This window comes from Carassius carassius, chromosome 1 (assembly GCF_963082965.1).
Source record: "Carassius carassius chromosome 1, fCarCar2.1, whole genome shotgun sequence".
In the NCBI taxonomy this organism is placed as follows: domain Eukaryota; kingdom Metazoa; phylum Chordata; class Actinopteri; order Cypriniformes; family Cyprinidae; genus Carassius; species Carassius carassius.
Window position 1 is genome coordinate 18443403 of NC_081755.1, and position 19312 is coordinate 18462714.

Below are 19312 nucleotides of genomic sequence, written 5' to 3' on the forward strand. Positions count from 1 at the left end.
TGTCCAAATTATACAATAGATTTATATAACGAATGGATCAAACTTTAAGTGAAAAAGAGTCACAAAAGAATCGCTTAATCAAAATAACAGGGCTCCTTTCCCATTGTTGCGAGCAATGTCGTTATTAACAATGCTTTTGGGAAACACACCTCAGGGCTCGCAAAATTTCAAAATCACTGGTTGCCCTTATGGGGGGGCATTCTTCAGGTTTTGGTAGCCCAAAATGAATTTAACTAGACTAAAGAAAAAAAAAAAAAAAAAAAGGCTGCACTTTTCTGTGGACAAATCAGCATGATCAGCAAACACTAGTAGCATATCAGGATGTAACGATTCAATAAACTTAGGATGCGATACAATTCACAATACAGATTAAACCATACAATTCTCTTACAATTTATTTGTATATATTTATAAATTTTTTACAAAATGAGATTTAAGACAAATTATAAATGAAAATGTGTCCTTTTATTATTAGACAAAATACAAAATGCTGCATATTTCTTTGTGAAATTGAATTGTGCAAACAATCACCTATGATCCATTTCACCCCTTTAAGCGAGTGAACAACGCGAATCAAGTTAGCAATTTTACATCACTGTTCACGATAGCCCATCGGGCAGGGCGGTGATACATTTTGGATTCCGATTGAAAAACACAATAGCCCCGGGAAGTCAGGCTAGCGATTTTGCGAGCCCTGCACCTCAGATCTATCCAGTTTGCCATTGGTTTCCACACTGGTTTCGTTAAATGAACAAAATAAATGATTATTTTAAAAGATTGACTCAAAAGAATCATCTGTTCATGAATCCAAAGATGATATATTCTTGAACATTTCTAATAAATAAAGAATTCAAGTTCATCTGTAAAGCATATAAAACTATCTTTTGACTTTATAAACTTTTATTTCATGCATGATTCGTATGGATCTGTTAACTAAATGCAAAGTGTGCATAATAGGAGTATGTCTGTGACGTGATGATGAGCATGTATGCACGCTTAGGAGTTGCTAAATACGGAGCCCCTAAAGGGTCATTGTGGTGGAAAAAAAATCAGAGTGAGTGAAACTTTTGTGTTCCTTCGAGACACTTTGCCTTCTCTCCCAAAACATTTGTGTTACCCTTGCAAAACATTCTTTTGAGTTCAGACAAACACTTTCTGTTTACTTTACAGCTTGTAGTGGTTCATACAGCTCCATAAGTTCACAATGGAGCGGTTCATAGAGTTTTGTTTTGAACTTGGAGGAATAGTCAGTGCATGCTTATTAAGGCACAGTTTTGGGACATAGTAAAATGCTTAATGTAAAACACTGTGTGACGAGAGCCATGGGAACGGAGCGAGAACGGTGGAGCACCTGCACCATTCGCCGGTATCGAGTCCTGCAGAGGAGCTTCGGAGGAGGGATTGATGACAGTGTTGGACGAGAGAGAACCAGGCTCTGACTTTATTTTGGGTTTTGTGTCTGTTTGTGTGCGACAGTCGTCCACGAGAAGGGGCTGTCGCGCTCTTTTAGGTATATTGTATTATTAAAGTTTTGTTTGAATGTTCGCCGGTTCCGGTGAACATTCAAACAGACGGTGATTTTAAAAAAAAGACCAAATATGCTATAGAATTTATTAAAAATATATATTCTGTGTGCATGCAAGCAGAATTGCATGATAAGCATTTTCTTCACCATAGAAAACTCGCTTATCAAGGCATAATATAAGAAAAAAAAGATATTTTATAAAAAATATAGGCTAAAGGCAATTAACACTGTAATCAATTAAGCCAGTGTGTTTTTTTAAACCTTTTACAATGGTGTACCCCCCTAGGGCATTTAGCCTAACATTATTAGCCCCCACTTCGACCGCAGTTTTTGCCCCCTTAAATTGATTTATAGATGCATTTCTACTGTTATAGAGGCACAGAATTTTCTAGCCATATTAATTTTATATTTCATATTTTATGACGAAACACCGCTATTGCTCTGAGACGCACGTTCTGTTGCAGGTTTCGTTGGAACTATTATTTCGTTGTAAAATACAGTATGGAAAATGTGTTTAAATGTAGGCTTCTTTTAAAATGGAAAATGTACACTTAATGTTGCCTTTTTTGTTGAACTGTTAGACCTATATAAAATCAATGTCACATATGCAATATTTTGGATATTCAGGGAAAATTGCATTCTCATATAGGTTCCAGAGCGAAATGAGAACGTAACAGTGTTCGCTTAATAATATTTCCAAAAATTCCTTTATATTATTGAATCTTCAAACTAAATTCAAAATCCAATTAAACCCTACTGTAGCCTAAGTGATTCGAAATGCGATCGTGTTACCGCCTCATGCGCACATATTCATTTTAAGAGTGGCCTGTTCATGATTAAAATAAAGAATCACCGATACAGATATAACGTTACACAGTCAATTTAATTAATTTGTATTATGTCTGTGCCATATAGCGTGAGCCCCAGCCCACTCCAGTGCTGCACATTTTTGCACAGAGCCCAGTTAATTTAATCAATAATGGTTTAGATTCAAATACATTGTGAATATGGAAACATACGTATTTGTGATGAATGAGAGCTGTATGTGAGCACATACTTTCAGTTTCTCTTTACATTAGGTTTTGGCTTGTTTCTAGCTGTTCTGAGCTTGTCTGCTTTACTGTGCATAATAGGCTTTATTTTATTACTGTTTACCATATTTTGGTTTTAGCCTATACTGTCTTTGTCCATTAACCTCCCTTGAGGATAACCTTTCTATAGCCCAACGGTTTTAAATGGGGATAAACGTTGTACTATTGCTATTTGCTTTACTGATAGCTATTAATAAGGTTATTAATATTACAATTGTTATTTGATTTAAAATTATTTATTACGCCTTACCGAATTGGGCCTCCAATGTCAATGTTATAGTAGCTATCCACATTAAGCGTTTTAGAATGTCCCGAAACCATGTCTTAAAAGCTGACTGTGTTTGAACTTGAGTCCAAGTTTAAAAGAAAACTGTTCTGGGCTTATCTTCTTTCATGTAGCCTATAATTTATTAATAAAGTGTATACCGAATTCTGCCTTTTTATGCCACTGTCTTATATTGGACTAATTAGTCCATTAATAAAGCGTTTTCTTTCTAGGTATAGCCTACGCTTAAAGTGCAGTTTACCGGTTACGTTCATATTCTAAGCTATTCTGCTTGTCTGTATGCTTTATTAAAAAGGTGTGTACTGAATTCAGTCATCAAGTGTGTAAAAAACGTTCGTAGTCACGTAAAGAAGGAGGCGGGAACCGGCGAACATTCAAACAATTTTTTTCCACCACAATGACCCTTAAGGGGCTCTGTATTAGCAACTTCTGAGCGTGCATACATGCTCATCATCATGACACAGACATACTCCTATTATGCACACTTTGCATTTAGTTAACAGATTCATACGAATCATGCATGAAATAAAAGTTTATAAAGTCAAAAAATTGCTTTAAATGCTTTACAGATGAACCTGAAGTCTTTATTTATTAGAAATGTTCAAGAACACTGTAGATCAACTTTGGATCGGTAATGTTCATGATCCAATTCATGAACAGATGATTCTTTTGAGTCAATCTTTTAAAATAACCATTTATTTTGTTAATTTAATGAAACCAATGGCAAACTGGGGTGCAGGGCTCGCAAAATCGCTAGCCTGACGTCCCGGGGCTATTTTGTTTTTCAGTCGGGCTCCAAAATGTATCACCGCCCTGCCCGACGGGCTATTGTGAACAGTGATGTAAAATTCCTAACTTGATTTGCGTTGTTCCCTCGCTTAAAGGGGTGAAACGGATCATAGGTGATTGTTTGCACTTGTATAGTCTTGCCGATTCAAGAATTTTAAACTATTTGCGTGCATTCGGAGCTTGCATGCACTCATTCAAAGTACGCGATGAGAGCAGCATTTCAGACAATGAGTGTACAGTACACATAATTGATCAATCTTTCGCATATCCTTGCTTCTGAATGAACACATACACACAAAATTATCTCAAAATAATTGTCTCTGCAAGTATTCTCGTAAACAAAGTCGGTTATGTCTTAAGTGAACGTATACAGTGGAGAAAGACATCTCCTGTGCATTATTATATTGGATCTCGGTCTTAGAGGGGCAGCAGCCTTTAAATAGCTGCTGTTCCATTAAGCCTGGTTCACACGGCAGGATAATTAGGCCGATTTTAGCCCCGATTGACACCTTCAGACAATCTTAAGGATGCTCCAATTATCGTAAAATAATCTGATCAGATATTCCTGCCGTGTGTGGTGTGTTAAGACTGCTCTCCTTTGCTCGGAAGGACGTCGGGACTGCTCCGATCTCAAATCGGGGATATCCAACATGTTGGATTTATTTGGCCCGATTTCTTCTCGTCTGTGGTGTCCCCCGAGGACAAACGATGACGCAGCCTGTGGACTGTGGCGTGTAGCCAATCAGAAAGCGAGGTGACGAGGCGGCGAGGAAGTACCGGGAAACAAAATCAAAACAGCCGGCGGCATGGCGCACCAGAAAGTCCGGTGGACGTCGGAGATGGAGGACTTTGTCTCCACTTCTTTGACCATCGCCTTTTCTTGTTTTTCTTATGTTTTTTTTCGGTTACAAAAACATTCTGTTTTTACTTCAAATTTTTTAAGTATACAATCCAAATAAAATGTATTTAGCACCTTTTTAGGATAGTTATTCAAATTGTTTCCTCTGATTTAAAATAGAGCACAGACAGATTTTTTGTTTCAATTTAGATATTTCTTTTAGTTGTATGATTTTTGTATTTGATTTAGGATTTGTTTTTAAAATTCAAGTTAGTTTTATTATTTAAAAATTCAATTTCACAAAGAAATATGCAGCATTTTGTATTTTGTCTAATAATAAAAGGACAAATTTTCATTTATAATTTTGTCTTAAATCTCACTTTGTAAAAAATTAATAAATATACAAATAAATTGTAAGAAAATTGTATGGTTTAATCTGTATTGTAAATTGTATCGCATCATAAGTTTATTGAATCGTTACATCCTGATATGCTACTAGTTTTTGCTGATCATGCTGATTTGTCCACAGTAAAGTTCAGCCAATGTCTTTTTTTTTTTTGGTCTAGTGAAATTCATTTTGGGCTACCAAAACCTGAAGAATGTCTGCCTGAAGGGCTATCCATGGTTTTGAAATTTTGGGAGCCATGAGTTGTGTTTCTCAAAAGCATTGTTAATAACGACATTGCTTGCGACCATGGGAAAGGAGCCCTGTTATTTTGATTCACCGATTCTTTTGCGACTCTTTTTAACTTAAAGTTTGATCCATTCGTTAAATAAATCTTTTGTATAATTTGGACAACTGTGCCAGTTGTTTTGGTTACTTTTATTATGTGTTTGGTGTGTCTGGATTCGTTTTGATGCTTGGAATGCAGCATGAATCCCATTTATTGTATTCAAATTGAATTTATATTGATTGGAAGATTTAAATGACATAAAAAAATAGTTGTTCATAGAAATTCTGTGGATAATTGATGTTCTTAAAAAAATGCAAAGAAAACACAAATCTCGTAGCTGGTAGATGTCGGAAAGCATAAAAACAAGACATCAAATTATGTTCCTTTTTAAAGCTTGTATTTTGTAGTGAAATGCATTTTAAAAGTAACCTTCGCAAAAAGAGCAAAATTGTTTTCACTCACTCTGATTCTTTTCCACCACAATGACACTTTAGGGGCTCCGTAGCTAAATAAACAGCTGCTGCACGCAGTTTTTTTGTTTCAACGAAAAATCAGTCACAGTATTGGTTGAAATCCCCAAACTGTTAACTTAAATATTATATTATTTATATTAAATTAATAAATGACATAAAAATAAAAGTAATCACTGGTAATCTAAAATACTTTTCTGATGTATCTGTAATCTGATTGATCTGAATAACGAAATACAGTTAATCATATTTTGTATTTTAAATACTTAACGCCGTTACATGTATTTCGTTACCCCATAGGATGCCACAAAGGACACGGTCGAATGCTTTTCCAAATCACAAAGCACATGTGGATTTGTTGGGCAAACACCCATGAACACTCCAGCACCTCGGCGAGGGTATAGAGCTGGTCCAATGTTCCAGGAGTTTGTTTTGCATTGCCGGCAGTAAGTCAGACTTGTTATCTGTGCATGTTGGACTCCGGCAGGGCTGCCCTTAATCTCCGGTCCTGTTCATTATTTTTATGGACAGCATTTCTAGGCGCAGCCAGGAGCTGGAGGGTGTCCAGTTTTGGGACCACATGATTTCATTTCTTCTTTTTGCATATGATGTTTGCATGTTGGCTTCATCAGGCCAGGACCTTCAGCATGTGCTGGGATGGTTTACAGCTGAGTATGAAGCGGCTGGGATGATAATCAGTACCTCCAAAACATGGTTCTCAGCCTGAAAAGGGTGGTTTGTCCCCTTCAGATTGGTGGAGAGCTCCTGCCTCAAGTGGAGGAGTTCAAATATCTTGGAGTCTTGTTCACGAGTGAGGGAAGGATTGAGCGAGAGATTGACAGGCGAATAGGTGCAGCTTCTGCAGTGATGTGGTCGATGTACCAGTCAGCTGTGTTAAGAAGGAGCTAAGTTGCAGGGCAAAGCTCTCGATTTAACAGTCGATCTACATTCCTGGTCATGACCATCACTTAAATTTTTTTATAACAGCGGAAACAACTTAAAATACGCAGTCATTCTTGCTAATAGAGGTAAGAGTAATACACAATTTTAAACTGAATAGGTTGTAATTTTATGTGTATGGACTCAAAATAAAAACAAAACTTTGTGCTTTAATAAAATAAAGAAAACAAATGTCTTGGTTGCAGGAATCTTATTTTTTATGGTATCTTCTTCAGATTTGAAATAGAAGCTCAAGCGACATGTGACTTTCAACTCATTACTTTTCTTGATTGCACCAGGACTGATTTGATGTATTTTATGTGTAAATAAATAAAAATATAGTATGGTACAACTTTTTTTTTTTTTTTTTTTTTTTTACCTTTTTGAGAATTATCAACTCTGGATGGTGGATAATAAAGCCCAAAGGGTCTTCTTTCAAAAGACACCAAAATTGTGTGTCTAGCACACTGAAGTCTGGAACTGTTGCAATTATAAGTTAGGTAGGTAATTTTCAGCTGTGAGTCCCAAAATTGGGGGTGCAGGTTAACAGGTTAAACAACAACATACATACATTTACTCAAAACACATAAAACAACACTTAATTTTTAAAATCAACTGTCTAATATCAAATATGATTGATGTCATATAGCATTGTTTGTGTGTTTTGTATGATGCTTATAAATTTTATGCTGAACCAGTAATTGTCCTCTGGGCTTATAATAAACTTTGAACTTTGAACCTTGATGTGCATAAAAGGGCATATATCATTGTGTTTATCACAATCTTCAGTTTAAATTTTATGTTGACAGAACAACACATGCCAGGTAAAGCTGACAAGAATATTTAATAGAAAAAAATGATTGCATGCATTTGTTAAGTAATACGAACAAGAGAGGATTAAGCAAAATTCACTACAGTGAAAGGCTCTTACTGGTTGCTTAGGGAATATACTCTGGTATGTAACAGAAATTCTCATCTTAACAGGGTGGGTGTCTAATGCTGAAAACTGCAGTTTTGCTGATTATTCTTCAGCTTACAAGAACATTTTCGAACACCTTGGCCTCGACAAGAACAACATTCTGATGCCAGACATACGGCCTTTATACTGGAGCCATACTACCGATGTTTATGTGGACCTATATGTGACCTCCATCATAGATGTGGTATGAGTCCATCATAATTCATCTTCTCATACAGATTTTAATGTCAAACATTTGTATTATCATCATTAAACAATTTCTCTACAGAATGAAAAAGATCAGAGCATCACAACACAGGTCAAAATGATAACTGTAAGTGATTTATTAACCTATTATTTCAGAAGGTGTTACTTAGTTTACAAAACTTTGTTGGATATGACCATACGATTTGTTTGAATATCAGTGATTTTACTCTTGCCGATCCATCACAATTAGTCCAATATTTGCTTGACCAATGGATGTTTGATCTTAATATCTCAGCTCAGGATGGTTCTTAGTATGATCCTTGGAACAAAAAAGGACATCTTTTAACATAATCATCAAGTATCCCTAGGTTTATCACTGCACAAAAGTGTGTTGTGACATTAAAAATAATTAAATATTGCATTACTAGCACTGTTGTTGTAGTATTTTTTAACACATTCACAAACTACTACCATTCATCCATTAATTAATTCATTAATTAATTTGTTTATCTATCTATTTATCTACCTATCACACAGAGACAACAAGAATCAGTGTACGAATCTCAACAGTGGTGACATGATTAAATTCTGCAATGCATACTGGAAGTCACCATAATATAAGGTAGCATTTACACTTGGAATTAGTATGGGACCTGTATCTGGATGTTGTCCACATACACATGGAAAAGAAAAGTTTAAACATGCTTATGATGTTATCAGATCAGCGTGTACTGGTCCAGAGGTAGTCAAGGATGCATTGTAATTGTATCTCAGTGAAATATTAATGCAATCCAGCCATCGTGTCTGCATTCACAGGTCGACGTAACGCAACACCCTGCACCCTCTCTCCCAAACTGAATAAAGCCAGGTTGTGGAGCACTAATGAGACTCGTACACTCATATCTTTGATTTGTAAAATGTCCCATGACTGAAAATGGTTTTCAAAGGAAAACCAACCACTTCCGGTCAACTTTGTACTGGGGCCATTCTCAGACAGTCCCAGAGACTGATCCCATCCGAAGACCTTGTCACCTACAGTAGACAGGACAACACCATGACCTGTCATCAGGACAAGACCATGGGAACCAGATGAGTCTTCTGCACAATATGAATTTGTTGCAGTCTAAAGTTAAACTGCTGTTTTCATTTTGGGAGAATGGCACACAATATCGAACACACTATTTCTCTGTTTAATACTGTAGAGCTGCTTTGACACAATTTGCATTGTAAAAAGCACTTCATAAATAATGGTGACTTGACTTGACAGATCCGATCAGTTATCCAGATAGAAGTCAGTAGAAGTCACTTAATCATGGTGACCGCATGTTTAAGCCAAGTGTAAATGCAGCCTAACTCATGCATGGCTCCCAGCATCCATTGCATCATGTTCTGTACTGTATTCTCTATATGGTGCACAATGTGATTTAGCTGCATGTTACAAATGCTAGAAGTGTAAAAGCAGTAATATGTGTGTGCTGCCTACACATCCAGTTTGAAACAGGCATGTCTAAGAAGCATAAATGTACAAAATATAATGTACTCTATAGAGCAGTGAATCAGGTGTTTTAATTAGAGACATCTAAAACATTATGGGAGATGGGTCCCCAGGATCTAAGTTGAGAAACACTGCTCTAAAATTACTTTTTGTTTCATCTTGAGCTAAGATATTAAGGTTTCCATAAACACGTGTATACTCAGCAAACACTGAACGTTTGCCTAAAGTTAGTATTTGTCATAACTTTATAGAAATGTGATCCTCCGTCCCTCCTGTATTTAAGTAAACTAAACAAAAAATAACATTTCCAGAATGTTGCAGGGTACTCAATTTATTTTATTTTTCTGAAAAAAAATTACCTTAAATTTAATAATGCAAAATGTTCCCTAAATGTTATTTTTAAATAATCATTTAGCAACCATAAAATATAATCCTAAAATTCAAGTCGTATTTGCAAACTCTTTGTATGCATCATGGTTAATGCATGCTCGACTAGTCGATTGTTTCCGAAAGCGCCAACTAGTGGTTGAAGTAGTCGATCACTCGACTAGTCTATGCAAGCTCTAAACAGTATGACAAAATTTTGCTGTGATTATTTGTGCATACCCAGTAGAGCCAAACAAATCCCTTCTAGCCTTAACTGCGGACATTTGCAAGGCCAGTAGGAGCAGGGAATTGGCCCTCCAGGATCTAGTTTGGAGACCCCTGTCCTACAGAGTTGTTACTTTGCACATGCTTTTTGATCATTACAAATAATAATGTTAAATTATTTTTATAGAATAGGAGATATGCTGTCTCTCGCATCACATACATTATCAGTGGTTAAGAATGTGGTCTTGAAGTCAGGCGAAACCTTATCCAGGTTATTAGGGGACACGATTGATGACTATACTTTTGGAGAAGCAGGGGGACAGAGGTGGGTGGCTGTAGCTTCCTCAACAGGGGGATACAAGAGTATCCATGGAGATTGGCACCATCCACAGTCACCAGAAGCAGTTAGCCAGAAATATGTGCATGAGCTACCTAATTCAACTCAAGCCCCTTTCAACTGCACGTTGGACCCGGAAAATTGCCGGAATTGCCGGGTCGCCTTCTATGTGAACGCAAACATGTCCAGGGATTAATTCCGGGATTGATCGCAGTGTGAAAGGGGCTTTATTAACTTCATAGTGCTGTTCAAGAAAGAAAATGATGGACCTTAGCCGGCCGTCTGATGGTGGCCAAGCTGAAGAAACAACTAGTGCAGCTTACTATTCTCCAGCTCACTGGGCAGAGACCAATCCAATTTGAGTTTATTGACAGCCTTTGAAGTGTTGAAATGCTCATCATTGCCATGGTGTAAAGCAGAACCCTCACAATGGATGGCTGACCAACCCTCAAATACTGACACTGCTGTTGACATGGCATTATTGTGATCTTTGGCTGGAGTTCTGGAGGAGAAAAGGTCCTGTGCCCGGTTCCATAAAGCACATTAAGTTTATCCCTTAAGAATGAGACTTAAGGTCATGATTTCCCCTTACCTAAGGGAATGACTTCAGGGTGTTGCATATAATCCCTTAATAACTTCCCTTAGCAAAGTGAAACCAAAAATCGACTGTTGCCATGGTCACGTTATTTGTTAATGCAAATAGAGGTGTAAGTTTTCACAGAAAACAATATAACATGGATAAGAAAAACAAAAAAGAAAACCTAATATGAAAGAGAAGGACCAGACGAGACGGAAACTCAAATTGATATTTACTCACCCTCGTGTCAGTTCAAACCCATAAGACTTTTATTCATCTTTGGACAACAAATAAAGATATCTCATAATTTTTGTACATGTACATGTTTTCACGTGACACACTCATGTTTGAGCTAATTACGAGCAATATGTACATTGTTCACTGTTTGTATGTGAATAAATGTGTAATTTAAAATCTGTTTAAAACCTATGTCTACACCCCCTCCCCCCAAATATAAAAAAAACGTCTCTAGTTCCTCGAGGGAACGAGACTCTGCGTCGAACAACGCTTTGGGGAACGCGCTTAGTGTGAGCGACTCTGAATATCGTGTGTAATCAGTCCACTGGAAGAGCGTGACGTCACAGGCGGGGTGACGTAAGTGACCAGGAAGCTATAAAAGCATGTGCCGCGCAGCTGGCGTCAGCTTCGAGTACCAGCAAGCGCCGGCAGGGGTGCCGGGGCTATGGCTCCGAGACGCAGCGTCTCGTTCCCTCGAGGAACTAGGGTTACATACGTAACCTAGAAACGTTCCTCTTCAGGAACTCGAGCTGCATAGAACAACGCTTTGGGGAACGAGTACCAACGCCGCCAGACTACCAAACCCCTGCCTAGTGTGTATCCGAAGAGCACAGCTTAGGACGAGAGGACAGAAGCGCCTGGAGTGACTGGCATGTCTAGGCCATAGAATTTAACAAACATAGAAGGAGTGGACCACCCCGCAGCATTGCAGATGTCCAGCATGGATACACCTGCTAGGAAGGCCTTGGAGGCCGCCATACCCCGAGTAGAGTGAGCCTTGGCTCCCGACAGCGGGGGATGACCAGAGGACTCATAGGTGGCGTTGATAGCCTCGACTATCCAACGACTAATAGTCTGCTTAGAAGCAGGAGAACCCCTCTTGGGGGGACCATAGCATACAAGCAATTGGTCAGTTTTGCTCCAGAGGGCAGCTCTGTGGACATATGTGTCCAGCGCTCGAACTGGAAACATACAATTTAGCTTCGCTTGGTCAGGCTCCCGAAGGAGGACAGAAGGCCTGCAGCACTACAGGTCGTGGTGTAACAGAGGGAACCGTAGGAACATATCCCGCTCGAGGGTATATGAACGCTTTGGTTATGCCAGGTGCAAACTCAAGATAAGTGGGGGCCACAGAGAGGGCCTGAAGATCTCCTACTCTCCGCAGAGAGGTGATAGCCAACAGAAAGGAGGTTTTAAGTGTAAGATGTCTGTCTGAAATATCTTGAATGGGTTCAAACGGGGGTTTGCACATTGCCTCTAACACCACAACCAAGTCCCACGAGGGAATACGCGACCGTACTGGAGGTCTCAGCTTCAGCGTACCGCGGAGGAAACGTGTAACTAGGTGGTGTCTTCCCAAAGACTGGCCATCGAGAAGGGCATGGTAGGCCGCAATCGCCGCCACGTAAACCTTCAGCGTGGAGTGGGTCAACCCTGCAGAGAGCCTGGCCTGTAGGAACTCCAGAACTGTACCAACTGGGCAGTTTGCTGGGTCTAGCTGGCGGTCTCTGCACCATGAGGTTAAGAGTTTCCACCTCAGGGCGTACAGTTTCCTCGTTGAGGGAGCTCTGCGTTGGAGGAGGGTCTCAACAACCTCGGTTGAGAGACCAGCTGCTTATAGTTGTGCCCCCTCAGGGGCCACACCCACAGCTTCCACAACTCTGGGCGAGGGTGAATTATCATGCCCTGCGCCTGTGAGAGTAGGTCTGTCCTGATCGGTATCTCCTATGAAGAGCCGTCGAGGAGCGAGACCAGGTCTGCGAACCATACTCAGCCCGGCCAGAACGGGGCTACTGATAACAGACGGACCCCGTCCCAGCGTACTCTTGCCAGAACTCCCGGGAGAAAAGCAATAGGGGGAAAGGCGTACAGATGAAGCCTCTGCCAGGTCTGTACCGTAGCGTCCAGTCCCAGAGGAGCTGGATGAACTAGAGAGAACCAAATGGACATTGTGATGTCTCTTGAGTCGCAAAAAGGTCTACTTGAGCCCTGCCAAACACTCTCCATATCTGCTTCACCACCTCTGGGTGAAGCCTCCATTCCCCGGGCCTCGGCCCCTGCCTCGACAGTATGTCTGCTCCCATATTTAGTTTCCCAGGAATATATACTGCTCTTAATGAGAGGAGTTTGCTCTGGGACCACACCAGGATCTGGTGCGCCAGCTTGTACAAAGGGTGTGAACGCAGACCTCCCTGGTGGTTGATGTAAGAGACCACCGATGTGTTGTTGGTGCGCACCAACACATGGTGACCCCTCAGGTCTGGGAGGAAGTGCTTCATTGCACGATAAACTGCTAGCATTTCTAGACAATTGATATGCCATGTTAGATGGCGACTGCTCCACAGACCACAGGCAGGGTGGCCACTCATGACTGCACTCCAGCCGGTGAGTGATGCGTCCGTCGCTAGTCTTACACGACGACAAGGAGCTCCCAGTACCGGGCCCTGATTCAAGAACCAAGGTTTCTTCCACATGTCTAAGGCACGGAGGCAGTGCCGCGTGACCTTGATAGTGTGAAGTAGATTGCCCCTCGGGGAAAATCCCTTGGTCTTGAGCCACCACTGTAGGGGTCTCATGTACAGCAGGCCAAGAGGTATCACATTGGACGCAGCTGCCATCAGACCCAACAATCTCTGAAATTGTTTGACAGTAAGTGACTGGCCTTCTCTGACTCTCTCGACTGAGATGAGGATCGACTCGATACGAGCAGGGGACAATCGTGCCTGCATCGCAGTCGAATCCCATACTACACCTAGATAGGTGGTTCTCTGAACCGGAGAAAGTACACTCTTCTTGCCGTTCAGTCTCAAACCCAGCTCCCCCATATGTGCGAGAACGACATCTCGATGCCGAGCCGCAACCTTCTCTGACTGAGCTAAAATCAACCAATCGTTGATATAGTTGAGAATGCGGATGCCCTGCATGCGCAGGGGGACAAGAGCCGCGTCTACACATTTTGTGAATGTGCGGGGTGAGAGTGCAAGGCCGAAGGGAAGTACTCGATATTGGTAAGCTTCGCCCCCGAAAGCGAACCTCAGAAACTTCCTGTGTTGTGGAAGGATGGATATGTGGAAGTATGCATCTTTGAGATCTATTGTGACAAACCAGTCCTCGGACCTGATCCAAGCTACAACATGCTTGATTGTGAGCATTTTGAACTTCAATCTCATAACTGAACGATTTAAGACCCTCAAGTCTATAATCGGACGCAACCCCCCATCCTTCTTTGGAACTATGAAATACCGGCTGTAAAATCCGGACTCCCTGTCTTGAGGAGGGACCACCTCGATGGCCTCTTTCTCTAATAGGGTTTTCACTTCCTGTTCCATAACCAGACCCTGCCTGGGGCCGACTATCGTCGGGATGACCCCGTTGAATATTGGCAGCTCAGAGCCAAACTGAATACGGTAGCCTTTTTCTACTGTGTGCAGGACCCATTGAGATACATTTGGCAGTAGTTTCCACGCTGCTAAATAATCTACTAAGGGAATCAGTCTCTCGAGACTGACTACTGGTGTAAGAGGCCCCCGCAGGGGCGGCGATCGTCTCAGCCCCGCTACGCGCATGGGCGGAAGATACTGAGACCGATGCTCGCTGGGGACCGCTGCGCCCTGGAACACTGGCAGGGTTGGCAGATTGGCCCCCAGAGGGTGCTGAGGCGAGATGGGCACCGTGTACTGCGGTGTGTACCGCTCTACCCCAGCAGAGGCTGCCCTCTGAAACCCTGGGCTTTTGGCGTCAGGGTTTCTTGGCCGAGAACTTCTTAGCTTCTATGACTGCCCTAAGATCTTGTTTAGGCTTAGAAGACCTCGGCAGGAAGCACGAGAGGCGACGCTCTGTTTCTGGGCCTCGCAATACGAGGAGCTAGGGTGCGACTGGGGCATCTCCCGCCCAGATGCCCCAAGAGAGTGACGAGGGAGGAACTAATGAAACGTCGCCGCTTGTTTGCGGGCCTCCTGAAACCTATCGACGATAGAATTGACTGCGTCGCCAAACAGGCCAGTCGGCTGAATCGGGGCGTCCATAAGGCAGACCCTGTCCCGCTCTTTCATATCGGACAGGGTCAACCATAACTGCCTCACCGCGGCCACCATAGCTGCCATTGACCGCCCAATCGCTCGGGCGGTCTCCTTGGTGGCGCGGAGGGAGAGATCAGTGGTCCTTCTTAGTTCAGATATATCATGGGACTTGATCTCCTCTCCCTCATCTAGCTCTTTAAGTAGGTCAGCTTGGTACGCCTGTAACACCGCCATGGTGTGCAGACACGCACCAGCCTGACCTGCAGCCACATACCCTTTATAGCCATACCCTTATTGTTGTGCCCCCTCAGGGGCCACACCCACAGCTTCCACAACTCTGGGCGAGGGTGAATTATCGTGCCCTGCACCTGTGAGAGTAGGTCTGTCCTGATCGGTATCTCCCATGGAGAGCCGTCGAGGAGCGAGACCAGGTCTGCGAACCATACTCAGCCCGGCCAGAACGGGGCTACTAATAACAGACGGACCCTGTCCCAGCGTACTCTCGCCAGAACTCCCGGGAGAAAAGCAATAGGGGGAAAGGCGTACAGATGAAGCCTCGGCCAGGTCTGTACCGTAGCGTCCAGTCCCAGAGGAGCTGGATGAACTAGAGAGAACCAAATGGACATTGTGATGTCTCTTGAGTCGCAAAAAGGTCTACTTGAGCCCTGCCAAACACTCTCCATATCTGCTTCACCACCTCTGGGTGAAGCCTCCATTTCCCGGGCCTCGGCCCCTGCCTTGACAGTATGTCTGCTCCCATATTTAGTTTCCCAGGAATATATACTGCTCTTAATGAGAGGAGTTTGCTCTGGGACGCCTCAGCTTGGTACGCCTGTAACACCGCCATGGTGTGCAGACACGCACCAGCCTGACCTGCAGCCACATACCCTTTGCCCACCAAAGCCGATGTTGTTCTGAGTAGATTTGAGGGCAATGCCGGGGCCTTCAGAGACGATGCCGCGCCGGGGGACAGATAGCTCGCGAGCGTCTGTTCCACCCGGGGCATCGCTTTATAGCCGTGCTCTCCCATCCCCACTATATTGCCATAGTAATCAGACGAGGGGATGTAGAGGTGGGCTGAAAATGGGCGTTTCCATGACCTGGCGATCTCATCATGCAGGTTGGGAAAGAATGGAAGGCCTCGGCTGGGAGGTGGCTGACTCGCGTGCAGGAAGCATTCATCGAGCTTGCTTCGCTGCGGTTCGGTCGTTTTTTCGGCGGGCCACTCAATGCTTAATTTGGCCACCACCCGAGGAACCACCTTCAAGAGCTCCTCATATTGCAGTGAAAGGGGTCTCAAATCCCTGTTGACCGACTCCACATCAACCTCCTCGGAGGAATAGAGGCGGAGCGTCGATCCCTCTCCCTGGGTGGAAGGAACCGCAGAGCGTGCTTCCGACTCCAGGGATTGGGCGCCGGATCTGGTTGAAGTGGAAGGAGATAGGGACTGGCCCGTCTCCATTCCCTCCACCAAATCCACTTGCGAACCCCACGAGTGCAGCCGCCATTCTGCCTCAGCAGAAGCGGGACCAGCACCGCGGGGAATGCCGGCGAAGGCCCCCTCCTCGAAGAGGGCCCTCCGGGAACGAAGCAGCCGCACCGACATACGCTCACAGTGCGGACAGTCGGCCCCCTCGAGAGCCGACTCAGCGTGCTTCGCTCCCAGGCAAACCACGCATAAGCTGTGTGTTTCCCCACCCGTTATATATCGCGGGCAGGGAGGAACACACAACCTATAACGTGATTTGGAATCGCCATCAGTGTGCTTGGATTTCGCCTTGCTCTTCGGCATGACTTGGAGCTCTAATTGGACAGACAACAGTAAACAAGACAAACAAGTGACATTCACACACAGAGCGCTTGCTGAAAGACGCGAAGCTGACGCCAGCTGCGCGGCACGTGCTTTTATAGCTTCCTGGTCACTTACGTCACCCCGCCTGTGACGTCACACTCTTCAATTGGACTGATTACACACGAAATTCAGAGTCGCTCACGCTAAGCGCGTTCCCCAAAGCGTTGTTTGACGCAGCTCGAGTTCCTGAAGAGGAACTGTATTGAAGGTTTCTACAAACTATTTAGTCATTAAACATACCACTGCATAGCTTTTTCAATTATAAAACAATAGACAGAAACTTAGTCATCATATAAGTTATTTATTTTGAGCACTATAAAAATAAAATAAGAATAATTTGAGTAAGAAAAATAAGAGTAATAAGAAAAATAAAAAAGATTTAATTTTGTTTGCCAATTACAGAAAATCCTGAGATTGCCAGAAATGCAGCATTTACAATGAATTATGATGCAAATAAGTGCTGATGTGCTGATGGTCACTTATACAGATGGTAATAACACAAATGCGCCATAAAGTAAATAATCCACTCTCTCTATTCATATTGAGAGTGAGGAGTTGTCGTCATAGCACAGAGCCCCTCCCCTCGATATCACATTCTCTGCCATGTTGGCCGGAAACTGGCGGCAAAACACGATTGTTTACGTAGTATAGGAGTTTAGTATAGGAGGTTAGTACTCGGTAGTATAGGAGGTTCTCGCAATTCCGCACTGTTTTACCATGCCTGGAAGTTACTGCTGCGTTAAAAACTGCTCCAGTACCTCACACAATATATATGGGAAACATAGGAACAATGGAATACAGTTTTTTTTAGGTTACACCAAGCACAAAACAGTGGTATTTGGAGAATACCCATACCAGCTCCCTGCAGCGGAATGGCACGGAGACCTGGACCATTTACCTCTGTGCACACATATGGACATTGTCAATTATCTTGATTTTGGTGTAAGTTACTACACAATGCAGGATTTTAAAAGCCACAAGTCTTTGGAAAGTTACGAGGCTTTCTGCTGTGGCTGGGTCCATCTACAAGCCTCCAGGTGGTGAAAACAGCGTTGTACTGGCCACAGTAAATTTATTCACATGCCTTTTAGTGTGTTGTAATTACATTGAATTTAGCAGACACTTCTTGACCAAAATGACAAATTAACTTAAATAACTGCAACTGTTTCGTAAACACTAGATTGTAATGAGATGTTCAATGTACACAAACGTTTCCAACATGTTTTGATGTAGGCTAAAGCTGTGTATGTTTAGGTATAATTTGATTTTACCCAATGACACGTATTGTACCAAGTTTTTGTGTTGGGGGCTGCAAAGTGGACAAACCAGTTCTGGGTTGGCTAGGGTAGTTAAATGTGTGATTGCAAGATGTAAATGTCCTGGTTAGATTAAAGCCATTAACAGCGTGAATGCAAGGTGACTTACATCGTAAACAATATAATTCACAATGTCCATATATGTGCATGGAGGTAAATGGTCCAGGTCTCTGTTGCAGGGAGCCCATATGGGTTGATATTTTGGATCCCTGAGAGCTTCTCCAAACACCGCTTTTTTGCACTTGGTGTGACCTTGTTCCTGTAAGGTCCCCTTTCTTTCGCCTTATCTTTTTGCATTGCTTAACTTTCTTCATTTCTTTCTCGTATTTGTAGATCCGTCTCTGTTCCGCCGACATAATAAATGCGCAAAAATGAAAGAGCTCTGAAATGTTTAGTCGCGCCTCTGTGAAGTTCTGAAGGCATTGCCCCTGGCAACCGATAGCGTGTCCTACCATCATGACCGACCGGCTCAGACCCCGCCCAAATCAACCCAAATCGTTGAGGGGGACTCGTCCGCGGTGCCCGCAGCCTCTCCTGGGGACTCGTCCACAGCGCCCGCAGCCTCCTCAGGGAACTCGTCCGCAGCGCCCTCAGCCTCCTCAGGGGACTCGTCCGCGGCGCCCGCAGCCTCCTCGGGGGACTCAGGGGCGGCACACGCCGCTGCCTCGGGGGACTCGTGGGCGGCACCTGCCGCCGCCGACTCGGGGGACTCGTCCGCGGGGCCCGCCGCTATGTGAAGGCCGGAAGCGAGCACCGCCTCCTCGCCGGGAAACTCCTGGGCAGGCACCCCCACCCTGATGGCTGAGCCACTCACCTGGAAAGCCAGGTCGATATAACTGTCCAGCGTCTCGTCGGGGTGCCGGAATGGCATGAGAGACTTGAGGGGCTCGGCTAGTCCTCCCCAGAAGAAGACCATTAGACAGGTATTCTCTGTCGCTGACAGCCAAGCCACCCCCACGAAGTCCCAAGCATAATCCTCGATACTCCGAACTCCCTGGCGGACATCGAGGATCCTCCCTGCTGGACCCATGTTTGCTGGCTATATTCTGTCACGGCGCGGTAGAGACGGCGCCGTGGAAAGAACAAGGTCAGGGTCCAAGATGCAGGGAAG

The 19312-nt window shown here is 43.3% G+C and overlaps 2 protein-coding genes across 2 annotated transcripts in view; one reads left to right on the forward strand and one right to left on the reverse strand.

The window, feature by feature from the left end:
- LOC132140798 (NACHT, LRR and PYD domains-containing protein 3-like) overlaps window positions 1-19312 on the reverse strand; it is a 263118-nt gene that overhangs the window by 171265 nt on the left and 72541 nt on the right. The window lies entirely within an intron of this gene.
- The window catches only part of LOC132140936 (5-hydroxytryptamine receptor 3A-like), a 64911-nt gene that overhangs the window by 24634 nt on the left and 20965 nt on the right, over window positions 1-19312 (forward strand). Inside the window, exons 2-3 of the mRNA XM_059550025.1 lie at window positions 7597-7775; window positions 7860-7904. Coding sequence (XP_059406008.1) covers window positions 7597-7775; window positions 7860-7904 — 224 coding nt within the window. The remainder of the gene's footprint in view (window positions 1-7596; window positions 7776-7859; window positions 7905-19312) is intronic.